This window comes from Monopterus albus, unplaced genomic scaffold (genome assembly GCF_001952655.1).
Source record: "Monopterus albus unplaced genomic scaffold, M_albus_1.0 scaffold2.1, whole genome shotgun sequence".
Classification (NCBI taxonomy): domain Eukaryota; kingdom Metazoa; phylum Chordata; class Actinopteri; order Synbranchiformes; family Synbranchidae; genus Monopterus; species Monopterus albus.
Window position 1 is genome coordinate 6,953,827 of NW_018127882.1, and position 17,368 is coordinate 6,971,194.

At 40.1% G+C, this 17,368-nt stretch overlaps 1 protein-coding gene across 4 annotated transcripts in view; it reads right to left on the reverse strand.

Moving 5' to 3' along the window:
- Window positions 1–17,368, reverse strand: part of mid2 (midline 2) — a 143,342-nt gene that overhangs the window by 39,695 nt on the left and 86,279 nt on the right. For 3 of the 4 annotated variants that reach the window (XM_020596156.1, XM_020596163.1, XM_020596169.1), the window contains exons 3-4: window positions 4,018–4,083; window positions 2,288–2,383 (exon numbers count right to left, since the gene is read on the reverse strand). In XM_020596156.1, coding sequence (XP_020451812.1) covers window positions 2,288–2,383; window positions 4,018–4,083 — 162 coding nt within the window. The remainder of the gene's footprint in view (window positions 1–2,287; window positions 2,384–4,017; window positions 4,084–17,368) is intronic. The other variant, XM_020596178.1, reaches the window with a different exon arrangement.

Genomic DNA, 17,368 nt, shown 5'->3' on the forward strand with positions numbered 1-17,368 from the left:
TGGTGCTCTCTTCGCAAAGTACCTCCATTAAATCACAGCACGGACCTAAATGGAAGAGGTCAACAGTGACATGACTGGTTGGATTCATGGGCCCAAGGCTGTCACTAAACAGGACTGGGTGAGCTGTGAAATGTTACTGGCTTATGACAAGTCAAAGTTTACATTTAAATTTTATCTGCTTTGACATGGGAGCATAAATTCTTTTTGTGGATTTGCACCAGTGTAAATTAAACTGTGGACTATTGCGACAGTAATTCACTCTAAAAGCAATATTCAACACAATGAGATGCATGAGGACCAAATCTCACTGGATTACAAGGTACAGTTCAGACAATGATCTCGAAGAGGCACAAAACATATGTGACAGTGAAAGCATTACATGAAGCTGTTAGCATCAGTTAGTAGGAAACACTGTGCCAGAGCTTCCCACTGTAGTTTGCAAACAGTGAAGCAGTCAGACCAATGTTTGCTGTGTGAGTTACATAACTACTCCTTTAAACAGTTTCAGAGTGGATGGTAGCTGAGAGCTACTCTGGCTCATCCACTGTTCTTGAGTCATGGTTTGAGTCAGACTGCCTCGAGTGTTTCCATCGGCAAAGCACAAGAGGTCACTATGACCCTAACTGGTGTTTTTATTTTTGCTGCACTGCATTGCATCAGTTCCTTCACTGACATCACTCCCCCCACAAAAAGAAATCAGTCATTATAGAGTCTGTTGCAAAGATAAATCTGGATGTGAAAGAATCTCGTCTATTTCTTAAGTATAATTTCTTTCCGGTTTTTGGCTTCCAAGTCATACAGTACTTCTTCAGTATAAATAAATAAAAAAACATTGCTATGCTGACCTTTAATGAACTTGTAAAGAACCGAAATTCACTTTTAATGTTGACACTAATCCATATTTGAGAAGTAACCAGTGAAGGGAAACAAAAGAGCCTTGATTTTATTATTTTCACTACAACTGTATTCCAAGAGGAGAGAGTGGTGTTAAAAGAGAAAGCAAGAGAGAAAGAGATGAGATGAAGGCCAAATTTCTACAACTGTACTTCCTTCACAGTTTTAAATGAAATGTAGGAAGTGTTGCATCAGAGCAGTTTCCAACAGTAAAGGCCGTAAGCTGTATACAATCAGTAATAGAGTTGGTTGTTAATGTGTCTCAGAGAGAGATTAATAAAAGGAATTCATGTAGGTTAAGTGGGCATTCAGACTGAGTGCAGCAAAACGCAACTCACTGCTGTGTTGTATGCAAGGGGATGCATTGGTCGGGGTTGTAGGGGGGTGCTGTAGACGTGTACAGTACAGGCACATTGTGAGGAATCAACATGACGAGTGGCTTCATTCACATTTTCAGCATGCATGTGGGAACGTTTTTTCAGTAGGGGGTGCTGTCTGGGATATATGCACGTGCATGGCTGATCTTGTGCATGTGCATGCACTGCTATGGTATGAGAGGGTATTGTAGTGTGTGTATAAGAGTATAGTTGTGTCCATGTGAGAAAGTATGAATTACGGCCTAAACGGCCTCTCATACTATGGTGCTGTTGCTAGTGTTTGCTGTTGTAATGACTGTGGCATTAGCATTAGCAATGTTGTTTTTGTGTGTTATCAGTAATGTTAAAAGAAACAGTTTAGCATCCAATAGCCTAACCAATAAAAATGAATGGTGTGTTGTTCTGATGTGTTAACTGTGGTCCAAATACAACGGTGAATAGCAGTGAATGCTCATGCTAACATTATAAACAAGAGTTTTCTTCCTGTGGGAGTCCATGTTCCAACTATTCCCCGTATGTGGTGGCTCAAAGCAGTGCTTTTGCCAGATGATGTCACCGTCCGGTGCGGCAAAAGGTGAACCAGATCCAACCTTTTTCATCACACAGGGCTGTGGTGTTTTGCTGGAGCCCACTGTGGTGAAGTGAACGCGATTCCTCATAGAAATGAATGTAGAGGGCTGTGTTTTCATACCTTTGAAACTCAGTCTGAAAACAACCTAAGCCCTTAACCCACCAATCTTTTTCTACTGTGCATGCATTCATATGTGAGAAACAAATAACTAAAACTTTGATTTATTTTAGATAGTTTTGAAGCTTTAGCAGTGTGACAGGGGAGTTAAGTTTAAACCAGCTAAGTTTGGTTTTAGCTGCATGCAAATATTTCCTTACCACCAAGCAAGGTAACTATAATGTTCAATTGAGAACACCATCATAATTTTATTATTCTCACACCCACAGTTAAGCATGACTAGCAGAGCCTTGTCTCCAAGAGACAACCACAAAGACATGCTGCATACCTCAACCTGCTGACAGATCTGGATGAGCTTTGCCATTTGGTTCTCTAGTTCACTGTTCCTCTTCACCAGGTTGGTCAGGTTATTCTCCAGGGTTTGCTGTTTGGAGGAAGAAGCAAACAGGAGGAGGGACAAAGGTCAGAGAAAGAAAACAAAGAACAAGGAGACAAGACATAACATTAGCAGAGTTCTCAGAGTGTGTGTTGACAGGACAGGTTAGATTATGGACACTTTAGACACTGGCCAGAACTTGGTTGATTTATTACCATACAACTCTTCTCATTTACACTAATCTGGCAACCTCACCATGAAAACCCCAAAAAATGTACATGTCTACTCTTCTCATTTACACTAATCTGGCAACTTCACCATGAAAACCCAAAAAAATGTACTTGTCTGTGTTTTAGTTTTTGACATTCACGGTGTCCTGTCATTAACCTGCAATTATTTAAAGTCTAAGTAATTCTCATGCCTCCTGTGTAAGGACCTGATTGTACAAATGAATTATTCCATACTGATGCTCTACTCGGTTCATTCTTGTTGTGATCATGACTTGCGGGTTGCTTTATGACATTGAAACCATGCAAAAGTCTCTTTTCAAATGTATAACTGTTGTTGTTTGGCAAGCAGGTTGAAATACACCAGGTAAAATAATGCAAGATGGGTGAAGGATCATAAGTGTCTCTCCCAGTGCTAAAATTGGCCTATATAAGTTTGCTGTCATGAAAGCAAGTTGAACTACAGTACAAATGGCATATTTTGTGTGTACGGTCACAAACTGTATGAATTCATCCACAAACAAATGAAAGATAAAGTTTTTCTGATTATTTGTTTAAACCAAACCACAAAATTTTTCAAAAAATCTGTCCTGTAAAGCTTCAAATTTCTGACAAAAATCTTGATGGCCTTGCATCATCATTTTAAAATAATTTCTGTAGCTGATTTAAGGCAAATGTTACAGTAAATATCAGGCTTACACTGACTCCTAAGTACACTGTAATCAGCATTTGAAATAAAACAAATGAAAGATTCAGTTAAGGAATCCAATTTATTGGTTTTTAACAGTTAAAAATTTCAAGTTCTGTGATAGCTAACAGTCTGTAATATGATGATTTAATTTAAACAAAAACCACAATCTGACCCCTGCAAAATGAAAACAACCAAACTCTAGTGACAGTTTTAATGACCAAATATCTCTTACAAACTTTTAACTGTGACTGTTTGCCAAACGCAAAAGAAAAGGCACACACACATAAATAAACTCACTCAAACACATATGCAGCACAAAAGATGAAAATGGAAACAGCAAACAGCGAGCCACAAATGGATCAGCTGTTCAAAGGAAGCCAGTCAGCCATGGTCGGCGACAACGATGGGCATCACGACAGCAACCACAGCTATAAAGTGAACAGCAGAACAAAGCAGCAGACAAGCAGTGGGTGTTTTAAGAAGCTCTATTCATGCAAGTGAAAGGGAGGTGGGCTGGTCAAGCACCTGGCCACCACTCTGACTGTACCTGTCTGTCAGGCGGCCTTTCTGCTTTACAGTATCTCCTCTGCCTGTTGCCTCTTTAACTTTCCACTCATTCAATTATTTATCTGCCAGCTTATCTCTCTCCCTGCGTCCCTTCCTTATGCATCCAGGTGTCTACCTGTGTGCTTGTCTGCCTCTCTGTGTGTCTATAGGGGTAGAGGAGGGGTGCGGGGTTGGTAAAAGGCAGCCAGGGAACTCACCGCAGCGCTTGTCTTTGAAGCCTCCATTACCGCATCTGACACTCTGCCCGGGCTCACCTGATAAGCCTACAAACACACACATACACCCGCATAAGTGCACACATAAACACGCACACACAGACAAGCCTGCACAGCGTCTGCCACTCAAATGCACAGCAACGGAAGAAGGCACCCCCTCTTGATAAAGTAGCCACAGACACTCTTCTTGTGGTTTTATACATGGTCATGAATGCAGATTGGACAGTGTGCCAGTGACATAACTGGAGAGAGCATTTGGCTGCTGTGTTACAGCCCTGTGTGTGTGTCTGTATAAGGGAGTTTGAAGTGGAACATCAGTGAAAGGGGACAGATGGGTCATTAATTAGTGAGCTGGAGACAAAGATGATTAAAACATCAGACCACAGCTGGCTCCTATGAGAATACAGTCAAACAAACTCCTCTGTCTTCTACATATACAGTATGTATGCATGTTTGTCACTGTGTTTGACTGATTGGTTAAATACAAGGGACATTTCACCTTGCATGTTGATGGAGAAGTACATATGTCTCTGTGTAGGTATATGACAGCTGCTATTTTTTAGATGAACAAAAGCATTAAACCTTTGTGCAAGTGTGTATCTCCTCTATAGGTGACCACCCAAAATCAATTGTGTGTAAACAGTGTTCTGCATGACTTGTGTTGGCATTCCAGTGGCTTCAGCCCAGCAGGCAGAACGAGTGGCAGAGAGAGAGGGGGAAGCAGAGCAACAGTCAACAACAAACTTCATTAAAACACACAAGAGACATCAAAGACAGCTAGAACCACTCAGAGATATAGCGAAGCACCGGAGAGAAACCGTGATAGATGGAGGAATGGAGGCAGAAAAGGGTGCAGTGGTCTGGAGAAGGTGCCAGAGTGTTGAACGGGTAGTGACATGCAGGAGGTGGCAGAATTAAATGTCAGTCCAAGCCAGAATAACATTTTTTTTTTTTTTATATGACACAATGGCTTATGCAGTCAAAATTGTTATCAGAACAGGTTGCCTCAACTTTCATTTTGTCACCGTCCGGGCTTTTTCTTTTAACCCTTGTGTTCTGTTAAGGATCTTAAAGTATGTGTTTAAGGATTTGAGGTGATAAATACAAAAATGACAACTATAGAGAAACTGACAGAATAGAGATGGAGGAACAAAAGAAAGGTGGAATCAGAGATGGAAGCAGAGGAAAACATTTGAACGCTGGTAACATCATTCATTCACTGATTTAGCAGGGGCAGAGATGGAGGGGATTGATGGGAAATTGGCACCGTGCTGAGAGAGGCAGCTTGGCAGAATAACGCCAGTCTGGCAATTCCTCTAATTCAGTTTTCTGTCTCTTCTGTTGGTCTTTCCCCCCTTGTTATCTGTCATTCTCTAGCATTTTCTCCCTTCTACAGTATATCTCCTCTCCCTGTAGCCTGTCTCTTCCCTCAGTCCTTATTCTGTCCATCACAGTTGCTGTACAAATGCAGCTGCTGACAGTCCATCATCTTAGGTTAGATCACCACCCCTCATATGACTTCATTGTGTTGAGGGGCTCCTGGGTCTCACTGCTTTACAGATGATCCCATTTCTCTTTGAAACAAAAAAGGACATTTGACTATTTATATTACAGTATCAAATCAAAATGTATTTATATAGCACTTTAAACACAATGTCTGGTTTACCAAAGTACTTTACAAGGGTAAGGTAAGAACTAAAATAAATAATATTAATAGAGGAATAAAACAACATAGAAACATAAACACACAAATTACACAGAATCAACAGTAAAAAGACGAAAGCATCAGACAATACCATGTATTAAAAGCCAAGTGGATAAATATGTTTTAACCAATGATTTAAAAGTTGTAAAGTCTGTAGATGATTTAGCATTAAGAGGTAAACCATTCCACAATTTGGGAGCTGCAACAGTAAAAGCACGGTCACCCCAGCTGTTTGTATCTGGCCCTGGGACAATCTAAAAGAAACTGGCTTGATGATCTGAGCAATCATGTAGGTTCGCACGACCTCACCAACTCAGCAAGGTGGGGCGGTGCCAAACCATTCAGAGCCTTAAAAATAAAAATCAATAGCTCAAAATGAATTCTAAAATGGGCTGGAAGCCAGTGAAGAGAGGCCAGTACCAGGGTTATATGGTCACATTTCCTAGTATGTGTTAAAAGACGAGCAGCAGCATTTTGGACCATTTGAAGATGAGTGAGAGACAACTGATTAACACCAAGGTATAATGTCTTACAATAGTCAGGTCTAGAGGTTATAAAAGCATGAACTGCAATTTCAAAATCATTAAAAGAAAGAAATTACTTGACTTTACTTAACAACCTCAGGTGAAAGAAGCTAGATTTTACGACTGAGTTGATCAAACTGAGTCATTGTCAAACATTACCCCTAGGTTTTTTACAGTAATCCTCAGATGATGAGCCAGAAGGCCCAAGTCGTGGTTAAAAGCAGCAAATTTCGACAGATTGCCAAATAAAACACATTCAGTTTTATCCTCATTTAATTTTAAAAAGTTCCGCGCCAGCCATGCTTTCAGGTCTGTCAAACAGTCATACAGTGGCTGTAGAGACATCCCTCCGGCTGCTTTTAATGGTAAATATATCTAGATTGCCCACTGTTCATATGCTGATACTGTTTATTTATCTTATCTTTGCACTATTTTACATCCATTGAACTGTTCACTCATGTAACTTATTGTTGTCTTCTTATTCTGCACTTTCATTCCATCTTATCCCATTGCACTAATGTTCCATAAACTTAATGTACCTTGTCCATTACTTATAATTTGAATCCACAGTCTGCTGTACATCGCACATTACCCTACACATCTTACTGTAAATATCAATTGTACATATCCATCGGTAAATGAGTTCTGACTGTACAGACTGTAGATACTGCGCACTCTGCACTGCTGTTATTGCATTTCTGGTTAGATGCTAAACTGCATTTCGTTGCCTTGTACTTGTACATGGGTAATGACAATAAAGTTGAATCTCATCTCATCTAATAACAATGAAAGGAGAAGCCATATTTCCTTAGAACTGATCCCAGAGGAAGCATGGACATGGAAAAGAGAGTTGGGCTGAGTACAGACCCTTAGGGGGACACCACAGGAGAGGATAGTTGAAGAGGAGGAAGAGTTACCAGTATTAACAGAAAAAACTTCTATTCGTGAGATAAGATCTAAACCAGTTAAGAACAGCACCTTGAATACCTACACACTGCTCCAAGCGAGATAAGAGGATTCCATGATCCACTGTATTAAAGGCAGCAGAGAGGTGTAAAAGCACCAACAGAACTAGATCCCCAGCATTCCTAGCCGACAAAATATCATTATTTAACTTTTAAATAGTTTTAATCTCAATTAATCACTGTTGAGACGCTGCAAAACACAAAGTACCAAATAAGTAATAAACTAATTTGATATTCAAGTCACAACGCAAACACGTGTTCACCGAGTAGTTTCTTCATAAGTGCCTCTTCTATATTGAATCATTAACTGGCAAATTAACAGCTGGCATTTTCTCAAGTCACATTATGTTAATTACTCTTCAACCCGAGGAATGGCCATAGCTCACTGCTACTTCGCTATAGGTACGGAATTTTAGCTGAGGTCAAATTCAGGTTCAAGAATGAAATCACTAGAAAGGTTATAGATTTGTTATAGAATTCCACATAGCATAGACTGCAATCTAAAAACTAAGAAGTTCTTGGCATTTTATGCTGCACAGCATCACTTGCCTAATATGATGACACCATTCAGTAGCTGAATCTCTGGGTTGTTAAAACAATGCAACAACAGAAATGCAACCACCACCACAAAATGGAGCAGAACGCCCTGTGGCCAAGTATCCGACTTCAAAGTATTTCTCTTTTAATTCAATTGGGATTGTCCCCCATTCACAAGAGAAACAATGGGACTGAAATGAAAGTGAGAGAAAGAGGGAGAGATTAAACTCAAGAAAGAGTAATAGAATTGAACAAGCTCACTTTACAGCTGTTGTTAACAAGAGGCTTTTCAGAGTCTGCCGTGCCAGTAACACAAGCCTTCTGGGAAACAAAGTTTTTGCCTGAGGATAATATTCCATAGGGCACAAATACTGAGACCTACGAACTGTAGCAATGTATAACAAACTGGGAGTCATGCCTGTCTCAACCTGCTGGCTGGAAAACAATTAATGAGACCATAGGGCTACTTAAAACTAGCCAAAATATTAACAATTTGTTTGTATTTCACCACCAAAAGTGTTCTGTTTTGTGTTTACTTGTTGATTGTGCTGGGTCATTTGAGGCAAGAGCATTCCTCTACTAATATTTCAGCATAAAAAATTTCACATTTAACAGTAAGGTATTAACTGTCATACTCCTATTGTCTAGCTCTGAATAAGATGCACATCTCTCAGTGAACTCCTGTTGTTAGGATTGGATTTCAGGAGTTACAGTTGTTTTATTTACTGTTAGTATTATTTTGCGTTTATAATGATAGAGTTTAGTATGACTGTCTGTGTTTCATTAACAGCACCATGTATCAGTATTAACCTGGCTCTTATACATGCATTATAGTTATAATATTCAGCTTCGAGTCAACTTGTAGTATTTTTCATCTTCTTGGAAAATTGTGCAAGAATAGATTGCATAGATAAGTGTCATTCTTGAAACTATAGATAAGATACTGTTAATTTATGCTATTTAACAGACGTAAAGTCTGACGGGCTTGAACTGGTCACTCATGTCTGAAGCATGAGTAAGGGTTTTTTTTTTTTACAAGAGAATCAGGGAAGTAAGTGACACAGCTAACTGCATGTCCACTTTCAGTTAGAGAGAAACGGAAAATAGAAGATAACAACAACACACACACACACACATACTGCCTATATGAACATTCTAGAATATTTACGTGTAACGTACCACCCATGTACAGGGCAGTCTCAGCCCGAGAAGATAAATGTGAATGATTTTTGATTATCGAGGCTCTTGGAGACTTGTCATCTCTCAGAGCCCAGCGCTGTAATAACTCTGCATTTAACCAGAAGAAAATAAATCTACGTAAAGCTGATTCCTGTTTCCTGAGTGTTACTTCTTGGGGCCTTCAGATAAAAGAACCGGCTGTAGTTAAAACTGTGACCTTTAAGCTATAAGTGACGGTGGTGCTGCAGCAATAAATGGAAGCAGCTAGAAAACATTTTTATTTGTATGTCTTCTGGGGGAACTTAAAGAAAGAAAGAAAACCAGAGAAGGGTTATAGAAAGACAAGTTTACTTCCACTGTCAACCTTTCTTAGAATTCTGCTATTCTTGCTATTGTCCTTGTCTTATTATATGAAAATGTTATCTATTGTTAACAATGTTAATCAATGTTAACAATTCAAGCTTTTAGCCACATAAGAGAACTAGGATCGACACATTTCTTTGCAGGTTTGAAAGAGGAAAATGAACCGTCATGACCATTGAATAGCACTGAGCAGGGAAGACATTAAAAAACTCTTCGATGTCCCATGGGCCTGTCTGTGCTTTAGTCTCCCAATTATTTGTTTAGGTCAGGGACAGAGGAGCCAGGACTACTAAAGGCAAGAAAAAAAGGACAGAATAAGATAATACATGAAGCACAGCCATATCCCTGGCTGTGTCCCAACATTCCAGGAGGCTTTTATTAGACAATTTCATATCAGATTACAGGCTGAAGAATCTGTGATATTTGAATGTCAAGAGATAGCAATTTAATGGCGTGGATTAGAGGGGACCAGTAGAAAACAGTGATATGGTTGAATGGGCTTAAAGGATCTTTGTTTCATTTCAATCGGCCTGTTGGATTTTTTTGTTGTAACAGTGCAATTCAGTTACATGAATTTATACTGAGAAAGGAAAATAATATACAAGTGGCTTTGTCTTTTGTATGATCAATATCCCTGCTGAAGAGCCACAGCAACTGCTTTGTACCTGTTCTTTGAATGGTGATACACTAACTGTGTTGTGTATGTCTTTCAAACAAGCACAGGAAGACAAATAAAAGGGCTTAAAACTTAGGGAAAAGTTTCTTGCATAAACTAATTAACTACAAGTACAAAAGCATCATAGCAGCAAATAGCACTTCTGTTAGCATTATATGCAGCACCGGAGTCATTAGTTTGGTATATTATGCTTTCCCCATTTGCATGTCTGCATCATCTGAGGCCCTTCGTGGATTGTTTGGAGATCCAGAGGAAACCTCAGGGTTTGAGTTCAAATGAATTGTACGCACTGGTCCTGGCAATAGGACTTCAGGAGGCATTGTTACAAACACTGGCACTCCACAGGGATGTGTCCTCAGTCCCATCCTCTACACCCTGTTCTACGACTGTGCCGCCTCCCACAAAGACAACATCATCCTAAAGTTTGCGGACGACACCACAGTGATAGGTCGCATCACTGGCGGGGACGAAGCAGCCTACAGGAGGGAGGTGGCCGGTCTGGTGTCATGGTGCAAGGACAATAATCTCACCCTCAACACGGACAAGACAAAGGCAATGATAGTGGACATGAGGAGGGAGAGGAGAACTCATCAGCCACTGTTCATCTGGGGGCTTGAAGTGGAGAGGGTGAGCAGCTTCAAATACCTGGGTGTCCACATCAGTGAGGACCTCACTTGGACACATAACACCACACAGCTGGTCAAGAAGGCCCAACGGCGGCTGTACTTCCTGAGGAGGCTGAGGAGGTTTGGCATGTCGCCTAGGATCCTTTGCAACTTCTACAGCTGCATCATCAAGAGCATCTTGACCAGCTGCATCACTGTCTGGTGCGGCAGTTCACCTTCCTACCCTCTGGCCGGAGGTTCAGAAGTGTGAAATGCAGGACCACTAGACTGAAAAACTCTTTCTTTCCCTCTGCCATCAGATTCCTAAACAGCTGAGGAGTTTATTACCAGGAAATACGTGATGTACTGTTTACATTCTCAGTTTGCACATGCATAATTGCACATTGACTGTTGACTGCTGCACATGCTGCTCCCATGCAGCATACATTCTCTTATTATATTCTTATATGTTTTTATTATATTGCTGAATTTGCTGCTTAAAGTGCCTTAGATTTTGTGTTACTTATTTATCTACTTTATATTTCATTTGTATTTTGTGGCATTCATGTGGACGGCAAAGTAGGAATTTAATTGTAAAGGGAAACACATTTCCTAACTGTGCATATGACAAAATAAAAACTTTGACTCTTTGACACTGTGAGTGCACTACTTGCTCCTGTGCCAGTAAAGTAAACTGGATGCTTGTTTCATACAGACAGGTGGCAAACAAAACAAAAAAGCAACATAAAGTGTCTCTTTAAGGTGCTGATCCACCATGTGGCACCGGCACAGTTTCAGTGCACCTTGGTATTGACTCAGGCAGGTAAGGTTTAACAGTTTATACAGCGACACAGGGAAAAGACAGTTGCTTACTATGAATCTGGAGCAGGGAGAGTCAGGAGCAGGGTGAGGATAAAAAACAGGGGTCAGAAACATACGCTTAGTCCAGTCGGAGCAATCAAACAAAAACAGGCAAAATTCAATAGATCAGGGTAATAGCACAAACACTAGGGATCACACAGAGGGCTAGAAAACTGAGGCTAACTGAGACAGTGGAAACACAGCTTGAAGCTGCATACACTAGCAAATCAAACAACTGAGCAATTAACAATTATTCAGAAGGAGCTAATCAGGGGAGTGAAGACAGGTGTGTGTATGTGTGTAGGTGGGTTGGTGTGGAGGGTGGGGGGGCTGGGTAACAAGGCATGAGAGGCAGAACTGAGCTGGAAGGCAAATTCAAAGGTAACTGAGGACCGGGTGAGGATTGATCGAAACAGAGCTGGGGAAAACACAGGACGAAGACTAAACCAAGAATGGAACTGTGACAGTTACCCAATCTGTGTTTATGGATTGTGCTAGAAAGTGAAATTTACACTATATAGTGCTAGCTTGTCAGACAGTTGTACTATATTTTGATAAATATGAAGTTTTCAGAGAAGCTGTCAAAGTCTAAATTGAAATCCCACTGATGCAGTGGATACTGTATCTTTCTTATCATTTTGAAGCTGTTTCAACTCTTATTTAAGCTTGATGTGCATCCAGTCCCCATCTGTTCATTGATTTGAGCGCTACTTCCATCCCACAGACACAAAAACCAAGGGTATATTATAAATCAGCAGGTATGAGTGGAGCCTTAAAATAGTTTCATCACCTGAAACGTGTGCAGTGCAGCTCATAACTAATCCTTGTTATCCACGTCCACCTTATATAAAGTAAATGATATCATTATATTCATGCCACTAGCACTGAGCTGGATAGGGAATATTCCTGTCCTCAAGACTCAAGCTGTACCCAATCACTGCAACTCCTGACTGAAGACATTCTCATCATGGCAGCCTGGACTGGGCTGATTTGTGGAGACAGAGGATAGAGCAGAGCTTTGATAGAGTACGAACAGGGTTTTGAATAAAACATCAATATTTAAGGTGATTTATAGTGAAGTCCAGAGCAATAGAGGGTACAGCTCTGTATTGGTTACGAACTAAATCAGCTACAGTAAGGTCATCTAGTGTCAGTACAATCAGATGTACACGTCTTGTAATTCTGATAGGGACCTAGATTGCAAAATATAAGCAAAATAAAAAGTCACAAACAACTGCTCTGGATGCTTGTTGCAAGTATGGATTTGATTTGTTGATTTGTTTACCTGCAAATAACTGTCCAAACAATGACAATATTGAATGACATTAAGATATTCCCAGTAAAGATACACTATAGCAGGCCTGAGCCGAGCAGATAACACATTTATCTGTATTCATATTCAAAGGCCACACCACAGCACACTGGATAATGTCTGTGCTGCTGTGGCAGCACATTGTGACACATATACACAAAATACAAGAAGAAGAAACACAGGCGGGAGATATCTGCAGGCCTCTCGGCTCCATGATAATTCAACGGGTCACAACACTATAATTCACAGATATGAAATTGATATTGATATTAAAACAAAAACTAGTGATCTGTAAATCATCTATGTCCCGTATCACACTGAAAACAATACAGCAGCACATTATTTGATGTGATACCTCATCATTTTTTCCCTCAAAATAAACTCTCATTTCAATTCAGATACCTGCAACACATTCCAGAAAAAGTTGGGACGGTTTCATTTCAGGGCCAGTAATGAGGTAAAACAATGAAATGATGATTCCACTCAAACAGGTGATGTCAACAGGTGGGTGCACTCATGATTTGGGCAAAAGGGGTTACATCAGTTTGCTCCACATCCTAAAATAAGCTTTGATTAGGAGCCGAATGGCCAGGTAATGCTGGTTAAACCGCTCAAGTGACAGTTTTACTATCACTTCCACAAAGAATATTCCAGCAGCATTATCTACAAAAAGCTGGCTTGTTATTTTTTAAGTGTCAGTCAAACTGGTTCTACAGGGCAAAACAGGACAGTGTAATGCATCTTTCTTTCCTTGTCTTTACTTTTTAGGGTGTGCATGTAACATATGGCCAGTGATAAGATGAAAATAAGCCTTCTGGCAAACTTTAATGAACCAAAACACAATTAAGGCATGTACTGTAAATAATCTGGAAATACAGTATTTGCATGCCACATGTGACAGTAAGGAAACAGCCCAGCTCATTATGCAGAATTTCTACAGCACCTGTTCTCTGTATTCACTTCCCACCAGTTCCAAGTTGCAGCCTGAAGCATGATGAGTCCTCTTCTGCTCCTGATTGGTTTCTGCTGCCAATGGATTCTATATATTCACAAGCTAATTTAGCCAAAATATCTGCTTAGCTCCTGCATGAAAAGCCAGACAAGGTAGAAAAAGGAGACAATGAGACGAATAAAAAAACAGAAAGAGTCCCTAAAAGCAGGAGGGAGCCACACACACAGACAGACAGCATGCAGCCACGTCTCAATAGCTGTAATACAATTATCTAGCTGCTGGCTAGCTCGTATATTCATATGACATGGTTATTCATTTAGTCTTATTTTCTAAAATGCAATAACAGATAAAGTAGTGTGTTGGGTCTGAGTCATTCTGACTGATGGGAACCCAGAGGCTGTTGCTCTGTGTGTATAAAATCCTCTGAGTCACTGCTATAATGAAAAATGTTCAACAAAATACCGACATCTTTTCAGTAAAGTACTGCTACGAATTTCCACCAATTCTGTGGAGGAAGTGAATATACAGCAAAAACCAGGCTTTTCACTAAGCTAAGTCCAAGGTTCTTGTGGTACTGAGCGCTGAGTTTTCTTAGACACTTCTTTGAACTGTGCAAACGTAAGCTGTGTCCCAATTCATGGCTGCATTTCAAGACTGATTGCATCACAGCATCAGCATCGTGACAAGGCCGTCCCATTTCGAAAGCTCCTTCAAATGCGGCCAAGAAATGGGTCCTTCTTTCCCGAGGCAATGAAGGCTCCACCAGTTGGAGCCTTCATTGCCGACCTTATCCCAGGATTCTTTGCGTGCTGGCAGAGCACAGAGCAGTTGTTAAGGTTGCTAGGCAACAGGAGCGGTGCTTTGTAACGCAATGGTAGGGGCAGGGACAGTTGGTAACGTAAATAGGATCTCCTCCACAGACCAGACTATTTCATTTTGATTCAGCCTTTGCAGTCTACAATGGCTACAAATGCCATGTCTTTGCAGCCTGCATCCTTCTAAGGTTGTGGTCCCTGAATTGAGACAGAGTGAGGGTAAGTAAAGTCAATGAGGACACACCTGAACAAAGGGTACGGTTAACAACAGTAATACAAATGTTACTGTAATAACTGGCAAAATAATTTATGGAATGACTTGGAGAGGAGGAATCCATTTTATTTATGACATTAATTTAGATTAATTCTGATTTTACAACATATGTAGAGTTACAAAGTCAAGTCCGCAGCACCCACACAGGGGTCACAGAGATGTGCTGTATACATTCTCACAAATATAAAAGCATAGTAAGAAGTCCAGCTGATATGCAGAAGATGTCTGTTGCAGTGAAAATGGGCAACCTGAAAAGAGTCCATATTATCCCAAGTATGAGAGCTTTCTATGTTTTGTATTTATAAATAATACAGGTGTGTGCACATGCATAATGTTGGTGTTCACTCACTGGTGCCAATGCTTTCAGAGGCAATTTCATATCAGCATAACAATCCTACATTGGCTGCATGAATCTCATTTTGACTCTCTTACATTAATAATTGCAATCAGGATGTGCTTATGATTAAGTACTATAATTCTGTTTGATGTCACTTGTGCCCAGGTTTGTGCAAAAAGTTTCCACAGAAGTGAGATAAACACAGTAGTGCCTGGCTAGCTGATCCAAAATCATCGCTGTGCTAAAACCAAACTGCTGCTCTCACTAAACTTGCCCTTAAGCCTTTAAGCACTATGGCATTCACCAAAAGTGAGGAAGAGAGAAAATGATGTGGAAGTGTCAAAGAAGCCGCATTTGTTTTCAGGTGACAAATGGTGATTGAGGATTTGTTTTCTTCTCATGAAACTGAGGTGAATCTGTGGCAAGTGTTAAAAACGTTGTTAATCTTTACACTCACAGATTCTAATTATTTCTCACTGCTTGTACTACTGAAGATAAATTCACTATCACCTGCTCTCAGTCGACCATTTAACCTTGGGTAGATGCAATGCTTGAAACAGTTTTTGGAAATCATAACCTAAAGATAATAATGTTACATCTTCACATACTATGAACATTTTATCATCTTGGATCCTCACCAGTTTGTTGCTACCGCATTATGGTTGCTGCCTCTCATGAGATTTTATCTCTAAAGAAAACAAACAAAAGCCACTGGGAAAGCCTGATTGAGTTAGTGTTGGCAGTTAGTGTTTTATTCCCTTAAGATACAAATACTCAGAGCGGTGTACACTTTGGCTGTGAAAATGCAATGAATAACTGAAATGACAGTTGTGAAGTTTTCATTGCAGCCCTACAGCTCTGAGAGCCCTTGATGGTGTTTTACCATATCACTTGTTGCAAAGTGGCACATCCAATAACTTCACTTCCAATAAGCAATAGCGCATTTGTACTTGTGGAAAATTTATTTTTATAGTTATTAGTTACTTTTCAGTATCAGGTTAACTATACAAAATACAATATACTAATCTGACTTTACTGATCCCTGGTGGGAAAATCAGAAAATACCTAGCAATACTTCAAATTAGAAGCACATAAGGTAAAATGAGCTCCACCTTTACCAGCTGTAGCATTAAATGTGATGAACACAATGATGCATCAGCAATTAGAATCCACTAATATAATATACATTAATGTGAAATGTGCTATTCTACATAATTAGTAGTTTTACTTTTGGTAGTTTAAGTGTATTTTGATACCAATACTTCTACTTAAGTAACATTTTGAATGCTTTTAGTTGTAACACTACAGTATGTAACACATAACACACTTGTGACACACTATGATATTGTTACTTTTACTTAAGTTAAGAATTTGAGTACTTATTCACTCACTATATGGAATTTATTTGTAGTACAAAGGGCAAGTGGGAAAAATAGGACCAGAAACAGCAGAGAAACATCCAGAAACATCCCACTGATTGAGACAAACAGTGGGATTTCCACCCTGAAGCCTTTCATCTCACCCACCACAGTGTGACATAGTGGGCCCAGTAGGCATTCAGACACAGACCGGTAACATACTCACAACAAAGGAGACAAGTACATACACACTTGTACACAAAATGCACAATAACAAGAAAACACACTCTCCTCCTCTCTTCACACTCAGTGGCAGTGGTCAGTGACAAGACATAGTGTTTCTATTAGAATCAAAGTGGCTCCTAACAGATTTGCTTCCTTCAAAGTGGGTGAAGTGATTCACTGTATCTCTACTGCAGCTGCCCTCATAATTGGACTGACCATGCCCAGGAAGCAGGCCAGTAAACCATGCCATTATCAGGTATTTATAGATGAGGTCGTGTAACTCTAGTGCTGGTGGCACTGCATAACATTTATGCAAGGACACCTGTTACCATGCCAGCTGCTGGCAGGGTGCCCAAAAAATGAGACAGACACTGGGGAGAAAAAGACAGAGAGAACAAATGTATGAAAAACCATGATTATCACTCAACACATAAAGATTATACCATCCTCAAACAAATTGCTTTGACCCTGACTGTGACATGAATGCTGGGATTCACATGCTGGGAGTTCCAGCTCCAGATGTATGGACATGAAAACTCTTAAGGGGTGACAGCCCATGTGCATAATCACATAAGCAGTGGCTCAGCTTCACTTTGCTATGCATTCCTCATTTTGACAGACACCAGTGTTACAGTGTGGGGAAAC